The sequence below is a fragment of the Lagenorhynchus albirostris genome, chromosome 8 (genome assembly GCF_949774975.1).
Source record: "Lagenorhynchus albirostris chromosome 8, mLagAlb1.1, whole genome shotgun sequence".
NCBI classification, from domain to species: domain Eukaryota; kingdom Metazoa; phylum Chordata; class Mammalia; order Artiodactyla; family Delphinidae; genus Lagenorhynchus; species Lagenorhynchus albirostris.
In genome coordinates this window covers 20,214,131-20,228,637 of record NC_083102.1, presented here as the reverse complement: position 1 = coordinate 20,228,637, position 14,507 = coordinate 20,214,131, and the positions used below count along the sequence as shown (strand labels likewise).

Below are 14,507 nucleotides of genomic sequence, written 5' to 3'. Positions count from 1 at the left end.
CCATGTGGTGTGAGCGGCCGTCACGACGGAGAGGCCCACATGACAAGGGACTGATGTCTCCAGTGAGGGCCTGAGGCCTTGTACTGCCACGTGCTTGATCTTGGAAGAGGATCCTCTCCCAGTCCGTCCTTGAGCCTGGAGATGGTGGCTGCCCCAGCCAACACCTTGACTATAGTCTGTGCGCAACCCTGAGCCAGAGGACCTAGCTAAGCCGGGCCTGGAATCCTGCCCCACAGACCCTGTGAGGTAAGTGTTGTTTTAAGCCTCTAGGTTTCAGAGTCATCTGTTACACATCAATCCATAACCAATACATTTGTGTCCCCTGGGGACAGGATAGAAGGCATGGAGTGAATGCAGGAGACTCGAGGAGCTCTTTTAGAAGTCACTGTGAACGCCTCTATGAGAAACCAAAGCTGCCGGAAAGAGCACCAGGACACCACCAGGAAGTAAGCCCAGTGGCCACATTCACAGGAGGTCACTTGAGAACAAGTAGGAACTATAAGAAGACCCCTAATCAGAGCTTCAGCTGGTGGGCTCTGAGTCAATCTGGCTACCACTGCCTTCCCCATCCGTGGTCCTGTTCTTGCTGAGAGCTGCCACTGGTATCACCATCTGGATTCTATTCTCTTCCCATCCAGAGTCTATCAGCTATGAGCCCAACAGTGAGGGGACCATTTACAGCTGGGGGCCCACCTCCTCCTCTTGCTTCCTGCTTCCTCCCTCTTCCTCTGGTACATCATGTCTTTTATCCTTTCCCATATTTGTTGTCTTGGTTACATGGCCAGACTCCTGATATGCCGCTAGTTTTCATTTTAATGATACGTTCTTGTAAAGCACAATATTTTACTTCAGTTGCATGTGTCACTGGATGAATTCCTCCAGCACGTCTGGCATTTGAGCATCAGCTGACTGAGTGCGCTCTATGATTTGGGGTGTTTCTGCAGCACTTTCTTCAATGTTCATGTCTGCGTTTTAATTTATGATCAGGATCATTCTACACAAATGTATATATATATACACACGCACATATGATTCCAAAAAAATGGCACACATGTATCAATTAATCTTGAACTGGCAAAGCTCACCTAAAACCTTCTCCTTAAATCATGTGCAGTAGCAATGATCGTTTGGAAAATAGGATGACAAATGTGCCCAGGGTAGCATTTTCTGGGGATCTCAGTGTGTCTCAAGAGGACACCAGGAGGAGAATGAGTCCAAGCCCCACCTCTTGGCATCGAACTGCCTTGGGAGGGTCTGCAGCAGATGTGGAATTGGGAGGACACCACCCCGACCCCACTCAGGTCAGCACTGGTGACCACCTGGGATCCCCACCAGGGACCTGCAGGGACAGTGGGTGAGCCTCAGGGCCAAGTAGTGAAAAGTAGGATAGGATAAGAAAATAGTGCCAATGAGGACACATTTACGCAAAAAGGATGGTTGAGTGAGGGCTTGATATTGTTCAAGAATATAAGATATACCCAAGAGGATACTGTCAAGCTTAGCTGGTTTCCATATCTCCTGGGTACAACATGGACAAAAAGGCCTACGACCTAGCGGAGGAGATTGAAACAAGGTGGGGGGAGGACCGTGAGATGTGGACGGGTAGGCACAAGGTGAAGCTGGTCTGAAGGCCAGTCCCAGGATCCCCAGGTTTGAAGAGCTGAGGAGCCAACAGCTGTCTCTCTGTCCCTGCTCAGATGTGAAGTCAGAGGAAGGAGGGGGCCCCCCGGAACATCTGCTGTGCTCTTCTGTCTACGACACCCTCCGCCTCAGCCTCCCCCTCACTTAACTCACAGGTTAAGATCTATACAGGCTTACTACTTGCAAAACCAGGGGTGGGAAACGCAAAAACAGAACACGGTGAAAATAATCAAAAAAAAAAAAAGAAAAAAAGAAAAGAAAAAGAAGCTTTGATGGACTCCTCCCATAATGGAAATTGTCCAGCATTGATTCTTCCATATTTCTCTTCTGCTTGGGTATCTAAACACATGCAAACTGGCCAGCAGCTCTGGTTTGAGAAATTCCTAACATGTCAGAGCAAACTGACCAAACCCTACACCAGGTACACTCGGCCTCTGCTCTGATGGCAGGGCCCTGGGCAAGCTGGAGTTCCAGCTGTATCTCTATTGGATTTTGTGATGCCTCCAGCCATCTGGAGAGCCTTCCGGGGCATGAATTTCTTTTTAGTTAAAGTTGATTTAAATTTCCAGGTGAATGTTAAGGAGAGTTCTCAGATACACTGAGGAAGTTGCAGGGCAGGGGCCACGCATCTCTGATCTGGTGTTGCTCTGTGACTCAAGCATTACAGAGACACATACACACAGCACCCATTCCTGAGAACTTATGTTCAGAACGACACAGCTTCAGGTGGGTCTCCCTCTACCTCTGGCTGGTTGCCTTTCTGGACCCACAGTCAGGGCCTACAGAACATGAGCAGATCCATTTCAAACAGGCTCAGACAGAGAAAGACAAATATCATATGTATCACTTATGTGTGGCATCTTTTAAAAATAGGATACAAATGAACTTATATACAAAACAGAAATAGACCCACAGACATAGACAACTTATTATTACCAAAGGGGAAAGGCGGGGGAGGAATAAATTAAGAGTTTGAGATTAGCGTATACATACTTCTATATATAAAATAGATAACCAATAAGGAGCTACTTACTGGCATAGCACAGGGAACTACGCTCAATGTTTTGTAATAATCTGTAAGGGAAAAGAATCTGAAAAAAGAAAAGATAGAAAGATAGATATAACTGAATCACTTTGCTGTACACCTGAAGCTAACACAACACTGTAAATCCACTATATTTAAATAAAATAAAATAAAACAAAACGTAAAAATAATTCAAAGAGGCTCAAGAGAAAAAAATTAGGAAGACGGAATTAATCTGCATGACAATTCCCAAGAAGAATGACTTTGTGTTATCTACTGCTGTTGACCCTCCACGCTGACACACACCCAATTCCTATCCAGAGGGGCTGGTATGGCGTGGTTTGCCCATGTGTGTGCTCACATGTGCACACACGCGCATCCTACGACAAGCCAGTAGCAGGGCAGCCAGGGTTCCGCTTAACCAACATCCATCAAGTGTTCTGCCCCTTCGTGTGAGCAGTTCAACCTAACAAAACACCCAGGAAAGATGCAATCACAAAATGAAAGGAGCAAGCACACCTCAAGTATAAGTTTATGATGTTTTGGTTCACAATGAACATTACTCTCCCCCTAACGTCAGGCAGTAATTCACTGCTGAACAGCAGCCATAAAATATGATCACTTAGTGGTAAAAATGTAACAGAGACAGAGAAAGCAGGGTGGACTTCTGGCTGGAATATTCAAGCAAAGAGGTCTCGTCCTTCTGAGGCAACACTGACCTCGTTAGCCCAAGCCGGTTCAAAGTTTTCCAGATTTAAACGGACATCTTAAAGCAAATCAGGATGCTGTTTGCCTTAAGAGTTTTCCCTATAGTTGAAATTGCAATAGTCTGTGACTTATTCCTAACTTCCTAGGCACCTCCTGATGACTGGAGCATTTATGTGCCACATTTCTTAACAGCCCATGGAAAAGGATGCCAATGCCAGCTGCGGCACACACACATCAGAAAAAATAAGACGTCCAAATTGGTACTTTCCTCACCTCCTTTCCCCCTGCCTCATGTGATGTGTGCACTAAAGGAGTGAAATTATGGTCATCAGAGACAAGGTCGCAAACGATGGGGACCCACACCTTTCAAACAAAATGAAAAGGCAGTAATTTTGAAGGCAGCCCATGGATAGCTACAGTCTAGCTCCTGGACCCCTGAAACTCACAGCAAACTCCCTTACTCTTAGCAAACCTCCCAACCCCCTCCCACCCAGCCTTCCCACCTTGAGTCTCTTGTCATATTGCAGAGAACTTCCGCGAGGCCCTTGATACACACGGGAGATTATTACAGGGCTCAGAGAAACCAGCTCTGTAATTACGGCGACAGTGTGATTTCCATTATTCTCGCCCCCTGGTTTCAGTAGCTCACAAAACTTCCTGCTAAGTCCTCCTGCAGTCCCAGAGCTTTTCATGGCTGGGCCTCTGCCCAAAAGGTGAATGGGGTCCTGATAACCTCTTGGAAAAGCAAGGCAGAGTTATTACAAGGAAAGGGGAGTGGTGCTCAGCGAGCAAGGGTGCTGGGAAATTCTATTGTTTAGAAAAAATAAATAAACTGGCCAGTTTCGCTTTTTATTATTTCAAACAACAGACTCGGCGGCCCGGCTTTCCTTTACCAACTCAGACTGTCCCCCTGGGCCAGCTGTGCTGAGTCTGCAGGAGGGTAGCTGAGCTTCAGCTAAACTATTAAAAAGGCTCCCGCTCAGAGCTCGTGGAGCAGAAAGTTTGGCTGCCCTGATGGCCTGGCTTTCCCCGGGAGGGCCACTGGCTCATTCCGCCCCCACGTGACCCTCTGGTCTTACCTCTCAAATGTTTATGCTTCACCAGTCCCACTATAGTTCTGGAAATTAAATGTAATGTCCCAGGTGGCTGAAACAGAACTGTTCTTATATAAGCCCTCCCACCCCCGCGAAGTAAAAGATGAGAAAGGCCAGCCCACGGTTTATAAAGTCCCAAGGCTCCCGCTCAGGGGTTGCCTGTCATTGCTGGCCTGGCTGACCTCTGGGGACACTTCAAGGCAAGGCTTTGCCCACAGCCTGCCCCATGAGGGATGTCTGTGTGCACTTGGCCTGCCCAAGCTCCCGGAGGTGTCCTCAGCCCACACTCATGGAGATGGGCTGCACTCTCACCTCCCATCAGGAGGCCGGCTTCCACAGGGGAGAGGGAGCCAGCCCCCATGAGCCTCTGTCCACCCTCTGACCAAGAGCACACATTTGCCAGTCGACCGTCTTGGGTTTACGATGCAGCCACGGCCAAGAAACATCTCCCCCCCCCCCCCCCCGTCGCCAAGAGAAAACAACTTTCTGTTCTGTTGTGTGCACTGAATTTTCAAGGTTTATTTCACTGACACCATATACCAACCTGCTCAGACAACAGCAGGGGAAAAAAAAAAAACCTACAGGGTCTACTCAGTCTGGCCAGAAAGTGAAGGATCCTCTGCACCTGGTAGGAAGTTTAGGGGGTGGGCATGTTTCAGCACATTGCAGGAAGTCACCTCTCCCTTGCACTGAGATTGGGCTCCGCAGAGACAAGAGCTAAAGCACCCCAAATTTCCTTCTTACGTATTTACCCTCAACAGGACTTATTCACCCATCAGGGCAAGCAAAGCAGGTCAAGACATTTCACTGTGTGAACTGCATGTGGGAAGGCTTTCGGTATTCAGACTTCGCTTTGCCAGCAAATCAAATTCCTTGACTCTTAGTGAAGAATGAAGTCATCTGAGCAGCTAATGGAAACGTCCCCGCGGTCCCTGCTCTACAGCCCGTGGACTTCCCTCCTCGATTTATACTGAGGCTTATCAGACACAATTTCAGCAAGCTTGGTTATCTGATTTCCTAGCTCACTGAAAGCTGGAAGCCGCAGACTGAGGGAGGAAGAAAGGCGCTGATGTGGACCAGTACTTCCTGGCAGCATCTGGAAGTGCTGAGTGACACGGTACGCTAGAAGAAGAGCCGGGAAGGCTACAGCGATCAAACACAACACACCTACACCTCCCAGCATCTTCCCCGGGCGTCCGCGAACCCCGTTCAACATGTGAGTAATAATCTAAACGAGAAGATCAAGGCGGCAAGAAAACATTCAATTGTGTTTAATATATTCTTCACAGAAGGCAGACCATAAAATGTAATTCTTAAAGCTATGTGGATGATGGTTAAATTGTTTGTTAACTTGACACAGAAGGCAGCACACTACGATGAGGTGGGCAATCCCAGACACGTGGCATGTTGCCTGCATCACCCTTGCAGCGTGCCACGGCGTTTCCCCAACACGTTTCTTCTTCCAGCTGCTATGCATGTAACTGTTCCACGCACATTCCCAACCCCCACACCCTCTGCTCCCCACCTCTCCCCATCCAGCCCCACTGCCTGTTCCACAGAGACGTACACTCTAAAGAAAAAAACAAGTGCTGAAATGGGCTGTCACACAGTAGGATGGGAGAACAGGCACAGTCCCTAGATTTGCAGAGAGCACTTCCCCTTGACCATCCAGCGAACACCCACAAATACAGCAAAGAGAAGAGCAGCCATCAAACTTCAGTCTCAGATCAGGCAGCGCCACTTTATCCATGTGAATCACACAATGTCCAGTGAATTCCAAGGGAAGCCCAATTAAAACAAGCAGGACCTCCACACGGAGTCATCAATATTTCCCAGGGAAAAGACTCAAGTATGATTATCAGCCAACAGAAAACAGGACCTACTGCCTAGAGTCTTGGAAAGGCTTTTATTCCAACAAGGAGGGCACCCTATGGGGCCAGCACCAACTCACTGAGACGAGAACCCAAGCAGAGGTGGGCGAGAAAATAGTTCTGGATAGATAGGGGCCCCCAACACGGCGGACGGGCCAAGGCCACCCAGTGCCCCTGAAGCCAGCAAGCTTCTGGAGAACGAGGAGGAAAACTCACATCCCCAGATCACACGGTTCTACTCCCCCTAGGGCAGTTCTGTGCCCCCAAAACATCCAGGGTTTCCCCGTCCCATGACTTGGCTCTTAGCCCTAACAGCAACTCCAGCAGGTACGACACTTTCCTCTGTCGGTTTCCCTGAATGGATTCCAGATGGACGCACCAGCCAGAAAGGCTGAAGCAGGAGGAACAGGCATATCCCTTGCCCCTGTCCATCCTCCACAACCACCCAGGCCTCATAAAGCTATTGCCTTGGGGCATGAGCCCAAGTTGGACAGAATACACCATATTTAGAATGGCCTGGCAACCTGGAGACGCGCACCTCTCAGGAGCACACCAGCCCAACGCAAGAGATGGGTCCACACACTCACCCGCTGTGAGTCCCACAACAACCCTGCACGTGAAGGACAAGAGTAGCATTGACGACCTCAACAGCAACACAGCCCTTAGCTCAAACCTGTATCATTGCCAACCAGGCCCAAGGTAGTAAAAGAATGCAAGAGAACATCCATCCTGGTGGGGACAGGCTGTCTCCACAAGAACCAAAGTGACTACACCTTGTCCTACCTTCTTCAGCTTGCCACTCTTTGTGCCCACGAAGGCCAGAGAATGATTCTTGTAGACGTATGCGATGACAGAAGTCATGCGGTCCCTGTCCTCCGTGAAGACGGGGATGCCACGCACCATCTCAGACACACCCAGGGGGGCATTCATATCAAGGCCACAGAAGTTGTCATCAATGGTTAGGAGCTGAAAATGAAGGAGGAGAAAAATTAGAAGCGAGCACCAGGGCAATGGGTGGAGGTACTGAGTCAGAGAACTCTGGAGCTAGAAGAATCCTTACAGATGGATCACCTGTTATAAATCCCTCCTTTATTACATGAGAAACTCAGCTCCAGAGAAACTAGGTAACCTGTCAACAGTCATCTAAGTAGGTTGCAGGACCATGGCAAAAAGTCACAGATCCCTGGAGTCTCTTTACACCATGCGCCGTGGTCTCTCTGCCCCTCCTCCAACCCCTCCAGGCACCATCTTCGTAGTTTAGATGGCCCATCATCACCATCCCTTGGGAAAGCACTGGGCCAGCACCCATGAGCATGGGCTCCAGACAGCCTTGCTGGGGAGTGAGAGGGGCGAGGTCTTCACATCCACACACTTACTGTTGAGCAGACACACAGACGAAGACTCAAACGTGTGGAACAGAGAACTAGAAATGTTAACACATGTGCGACAACACCATGGCAGAGACACGTACAGACAATCGGTTGGGGAAAGGAGGAGTGGAAGGTTTGTGGATGAACTCAGCAGGCCGCAGGTGCCTCACTGTGTCCCATTTCAGGCTCTCTGCTTCTTTTAGAACACGGCAAAGGAGGGCAGGCAGCCTGACCTTGTCATACCTTCACCAACATTTCCCAAAGTGTCTTCCACCGGAACCCCAGTCCCACAAGATATTCTACCATAAACGGGCTCTTTGGGCAAATAACTTTGGGAAACGTAGTGAAATGCGGTGCATTCTAACACCATGTAAGACATTCCTAATTGTTACAAGAAGGGTCTGTAAAGTCTTTTTAGGAAGAAATGTGTTTAAAGTTCTCTCAGCATTTTATTCCCTAAACCACTTTTTTGACCGGAACACCTCTTAGCATCCCTTAAAGAGACTGTTTTCCCAGGTACCCTGTGGGACACACTGACCCAACTCTTGCTTCTGACTCTGGGACAATTTCAGCAGTCAGGGAAGAAACAAGAAAAACCTCTGGCCCATTTCCTTGCCCACCCCCACCCCCCAGTGTTTTAGCTGAAATTCTCCCTGTTTTATTCCAGGCTCCCGGACCCCCATGTAAGCAGAGGGTCACAGCTAGGGAGTCCTACTGGGGAGTGTAGAAGACCTTGACAATGGCTGGGGAGGGGCCTCCAGAGCCCTCCACTGAGCAGCTTTGGGTGGGCACAGATCTCCCCGAGGTGCTAGGATCCTGCACTGGGTTTCCCCTTTTTTCTCAGAAGAACTGTGTGCTCTTAGAAGACTCATTCCATCTCCCTGGGCTTTTATTTTCCACTCTATAAAGATGAAGGAAACAACCTCTGCCTTTTGATGAGCTTCCATAAAGCCTATAGAGCTCATGCCTGTAAACGTCTTAGGACTTTGCAGAGAAAGGAGTGAAATAAAATACAACGTGTCATTTTTTAAAGGCTTCAATCCAGCCAAAGGAAGAGGCATCTGGAGAACCAGCAGGCAGGCTCTTGCCAGTGGAACTGCGTGAAACCGGCCAACTCTGCGCTTTCCAGGGATGCGGGGGTTCCCTCAGCTCTCTCCCAGCAGTGCTGTCCATCTCAGGGAAGACAATGTGCTGAGCACCGACACCCTCCCTCTTATCGTGGTGGGAGCAGCCAGGGCAGGGAGGGAGAGAGCATGGGCGGGCTCGTGCAGGCCACGTGCAGAGCAGACGACTGCGCCATAGCTGGCATTGCCTCTGGTCTCTATTGAAGGGTCTGGCCCCACAACCCGGACCAAACGCACCCCACCCCTTCAAAAGCAACTATAGGAGTCAAAGGTGGGAGGAAACTTTCAAGGTCTAGTCTGATCTTTACGGTTCTTTCCTAAAATGAGGAAATGGGGCTAGGGGGAGACAGAGCGGAGAGAGAAAGAGATGGACAGAAGAGAGGAAGGAAAAATCCAGATCAAGGGCAGTGTTTTCTCCCTGCTGGACGTAACTGCCGTGACCTGCCAAGCATTCAGACGGCAGCTGAGGAATCTTCATGGCCTTGTATGTTCCTGCCTCTGGTTCAGAAGGAGTCCTCATCCTGGACTTTCTGGGCCCTAAACTGTGCTGCTGGGACTTCTGCCACTAGCAAAAGGACCTCACCCATCACAACCCATTTTCCAAGTAGGTGAGACCGAATGATTGTTTGCTCCGCACAAGGGGATACTGAGGCAGGGAGTGAGGCACAAATACACGCCTCACTGACCTGATAAGGCTCAGGCCGCTCAGCCCCCCGAAACTACATTTCTGAGTGGTCAATTTCCAAATACCATTCTTCTTCACTGGGCAGAACACGAGATAAAAACCAACTACGTACAAAAAGTGTGCATTCAGCCAGTTGCCACATTAAATCCCTGCTTGCTCAGAGGCAGAAAGTCAGGGACTTGCAAGTCTCTGCCACTGCGGCATCCTGCATGTCAAGGGGCCAAGTAAGGAATGTTTTCATCGTTAGGAAGTGAGGACAGCTCAGCCTGGTGGCCTGGCAGCTAGGACTCGGCTGGTTTCAGCTCATGACAGCTCCCTGCGAGGCCCCATCAGGAGGCAGGTCTCGGGTTCCTCACCTGTACCTGACAGGTACACCCCGCATTGCCTACCTCGTGGTATTGTCATCAGGCTCAGATGAGGCAAAGGGGACAACTGGGGCTCCTACCGTGGGGCCGAGATTCCAGGGACGATGGCTTCTCACCCAGCCTCATCTGTACCTCGATTTCTCCCTCTGAGCGGGGCCCCAGGTGATGAAGGGGTGATGGAGGCCTTTGACCAGGAGCAGCCCGGGTCTGCGTGGATGCTGAAGCCCCCTGGCTGTGGCGTGGGGTGGGAAGGGGCTTACTCCTCGTTTCCTCAAAGCGGGGGTGATAGGGGAGGGAGTTTTAACATTGAAGTCGGGGAAAGCACAGGTCTCGCGTTCACAGGCAGCTGAGCTGCTTCCCAGCCGCACATCTTGGCACAAGCTGCTCCTGTCCTCTGGGCCTCACCTTCTTGACGGTAAAATAGCAAGACGGGCCCATCCCGAGGCCTAGGTGAGATATCAGGTGTGAAGACACCAGCTGAACCGGAGAGCCCTTCATTAAGGTAAGGTGGGATTTCATGTTAATTTTTTTAATGGAAATCCTGCCCAGAACAGAAGTAGGATGGCGGCAGGGAGTGGCCCTTGCACGCTGCCCCCCACCCCTCCGCCCCCAGCCAGAGCACAGCTCTCTAAGGACACCACCCGCTGAGTCTGAGCTGAAGCCACAGAGTAATAACCACACTGGGAGCAGAGGAGAGAGGAGGGAGAGTCCCGCAGGGCCCGCAGACCTCGGGGGCTGGGGTGTAGGGAGCAGATGCCGGGCCCCTGGAAGGGAAGGCTAATGGACGAAAGCCTTCCACGGGTAAGGGCTGGTGCAGATTCCTAAGCACCCTGGGCAACGGGGGAGTCTGGCCCTGGCCGAGCCCTCCCCTGGGCCCCTTAACGGCAAGATTAGAGCGGCAGCCAGAGAAGCCAGGAAGGGACTGGGCTCCGCTGTAAGCAGGGGCCCACCAGGCCCGCAGGCCCAGATTGCATCTCTCCCCTGCCACTCCACAAATACCCACGGATGAGCTATGGCCACTGCTACAGTGCTTACTCATTAGACAGCAGCTTCATTCTTACCAAGGAAAGTAATTAGGGTCTGCTGCATGGGAATATATGTGGTAGGCAACCCTGTGAATAGACCTCAAGGCCTTAGACAGGGCCACACCCTCTGGGGTCCCTTCTGCCCCATCAAGAAGATCCCAAATCTGCTTTCCATAAATGTCCTCATGGGGTACCTGGCTTATAAATTAAGATTGGTGATCCACTGGATTCCAGGGACCATAAGCTCAAGGATGGGACTATGTTTTACCCACGTCTGAATCCTTAGCTTGGTTCCTGGTTCACAGTAGGTTAAGACATACACGTTAAATGGATAATGGATGGATGGATGGATGACTAAATAAAGGCTTGAGTCCCACAGTGGCTAGCACTGTGGAACTAGAGTCAGAATGCCTAGGTTGGAATTCCAGCTCCACCATTTAATGCTGTGTGACCTTGGGCAAGGTATTTAACTTCTCTGTGCCCCAGTTTATCATGGGTAGTATAGGGATAATAATAATAGCATATACTTCCCGGTGCTGTGGTGAGGAGCAAAAGACTAATACATGTAGAACAATGTCTGGCACTTACTAAGTGCTAAGAGAGTGTTAGCTCTTATTACTGTTGGTCACATCCTTAGACAATTTAGATAACTTTTGTGAGTCTTAGCGTCTTTGGGGAAATTCATGATATCCACCTCGTAGAGGTGTGATCAAGATTAAAGGGGCTAATGTTACCAAGATGAAATAGCAAAGGTGGTACTTCCTAGAGCTCTATCAGGCCAATGAGGCTGAATGAAGGAGCAGAGAAATACTCTTAAGATCCAGAAGAGTTGCGCTACTCATCAGAAATGCGAATTCTCGGGCCCCACCCCAGATCTACTGGATCAGAAACTCTGGATGTGGGGCTCAGAGATCTGTACCTTAACCCCTTCCCAGCGCTTTAGTAAGAAGCACCCTCCTAGATCACCACAGGCGTCCCTTCCTTGCTGAGGGTGCCACAGACCGGCCCAGGAGAGAACGGCACGTGACAAGCGTAACCACTGGAGCAGGACCCACTGGATCTGGGGGGAGGAGCCCACGGCAACCCCCCGAGCCGAGCAGCCATGGTGGAGGTGGCGTGGGGAGCTGGAGCTGACACCCCGGATTACGATCTCACAGCTCACCGTGCTTCCCTCGCGGCAAAGGTTACCATGCAATTACGTGTCGCTACATTCAAATGACAGAGCAGTTATGGTTACTTTACCAATTACAGGGAAATTGCTCCCACTCTGCAGAGAGACTGGCACTCTGAAAAGCTCTATCATCTCCACGGAAAGGGGATTTTAAATGCTGCCAGCATCCTTCCTCCGCAGTCTCCACGGGCTCCAGGGCAGAGCTGCAAAGCAGCCACCCGAGGGCCCCCGCAGTGTCTGGTGGTCTCTGTGGAGACCCTCTGAGAAGGGCTGAAGAAGGGGGCAGACCTGGGAGACAGTGAGGGCACCACCCTCCGACCCTGTGCCCCAGCCCATCCTGTAGGCCTTGGGCGATGAGGTGGGGCAGGAACCTGATTCTGAGGTCACTCCTCCTCCGATCTAGCATGGCCCCCAGCCTGGTTCCTGATGCACCCGCCGTGCCAGGTGGAGCTGTTGTAGCCCTGCCCTTCATTGCCCCACCTTTGCAGAAACCCCACATTGAGTCCTTATTATGGAAAGATCAGAACTTGGCCAGAGCTCAGTGGTCCAAAAGCAGCGCTAATGAGGTAAAGGTCAGCAGGTCCATCCCCCTGTGGGCCAATTAGCTCAGCTCTGGGACCCGGTCTCTTCCATAGCCACAGGCTGCCCCTCTCACCCACGGCATCCACTGTTTGCAAATATCCCAAACTGATCCAAAGGCGGCTAACCAGATGAGCCTGCAGGGATGGACAAATGCAGCCGACTCCTCCAACAGGGGTTGCAGCCGCCGACTGCTCTGGGCCGGCAGCTGCAGTCTCTGAGCCCAGGATGGAAAATACAAAGTCAGACCTGGTCCTCCCATTGCTCACGGGTAGCTCCTGAAGAGAGAGGAGTCCTTCCATCTGGGAGCAAACCGGCTCTCCAGCCCTCCCTGAAGGCAAAAGTGGCATCCAGCCTCATGCAGAGGAGTCCTGAGCACCCCTGCGCCCACCCCCGAAGCTGGGAAGCCAGACCATTATGGGGGGAGAAGGCATCCGAGACCTTCCGAGCTCACCCACTGTGGGGCCTTCAGTTGGGCCTTTTTCCATCAAACTTTTGGTCTCTTAGGCTACTGGAACCCCCTGTTTCCATCAGGGGAAACTGAAGCACTAAATGAAGACAACGCTACTTACTGTTCTTCATTTATTACTTCGCTTAAGAATGTTTAGAAGGACCTACTAGGTACCAAGCACCAGGCGAGGACCCAACAGTAGAAAGATGAAAACATCTCCGTTTCTGCCCCTTTCTCAGTGGGGGAGACAGACCGGGTCCATGACCAGACGAGGCCATGTATGCCCGGCTTCAGTTATGCACCTGGAGCTGTGGGGACAGAGGGCAGGGCCACAACTGCAGAGGGGAGCAGCAGGGTTTCGAGGAAGAAGTGACACTGGGGCTCAATTCTGGGTTCTCTGTCCAGGACAGTGCATGGCCAATCTTTCACACATTGTGCTATTTCAGAGGAAAATGACTTAAGATCTTAGAATTCAACAGCCCCATTTTACAGAAGAGAAAAATTGAGGCTTAGAGAGTGAAATGACCCCTCATGACCTATCACATTCCCAAACTAGATGGAAAAACTGGCATTACATGGAGGCTTCCTCCAAGTTGCTAGAGGGTGGCCCCAAAGGAACCAATTCCAGGATCAGGGAACCTACTGTCAGGATGAGAGGCTGCTCTGGGACAGTGCCTGCTTCCTTTTCTTCTGTCCAGGATAAGCCCTCCACCCTTCTGTGATCTCTGGGAGGAACTACCTCTCCCATCCCGAGGAGGCCCTTGGCTAGTCATCAGAGTGGGATTCCTCCTTTCCTGGGCTGAGCTATCCCAAAGCAAAGTGAGAGCTGAAGTTTAGAAAAGAAATACAAGTTAGGTGAAAAAGAAGGTGGAAGCCCATGAGGTGCCTGCTGACGTGGAAAAGAAAATGTCTTTAGATTCATGCTCAGCAGCCCTTAGATTCATGTCCCAAACATCTTCCCACTAATTAATTTCACTTACACACACACACACACACACACACACACACACACACACACACACACACACACACGGGAGCTGACCAGAGCAGACCTCCGCAGTGAATTTCACATGTGGGATTTCTTTATAAAGGGAGATATTGATCAGGTAAGTGTAGTAGCTCATGTCTACATACAGACCCCAGATGTAAATCTCTGCGGTACAGGAAGATAATGATCTCCCACTTATTGGGGCCAGATGTCAAATAGAACCGCTGACCCCAAGGTGTTCATCAACGCACCAGGGTCTGATGCCCACTGTGTATGACTCTGTGTGCTGTCTGACGGCAGGGCAGGAGGGAAGCAGAGAGAGCCCTCAGGGAGGGAGGAACCCCGTGGGGAGGCCCTGGTTGGCTTGAGGTTACTCTCATCAGAAAGCCTGTTCCTCCATAAAATAGTCCC

General features: G+C 50.7%; 1 protein-coding gene across 1 annotated transcript in view; it reads right to left on the bottom strand.

Annotated features, from left to right (window-relative positions):
• Positions 1 to 14,507, bottom strand: part of PLXNA4 (plexin A4) — a 294,590-nt gene that overhangs the window by 195,344 nt on the left and 84,739 nt on the right. Inside the window, exon 3 of the mRNA XM_060157564.1 lies at positions 7,122 to 7,304. Coding sequence (XP_060013547.1) covers positions 7,122 to 7,304 — 183 coding nt within the window. The remainder of the gene's footprint in view (positions 1 to 7,121; positions 7,305 to 14,507) is intronic.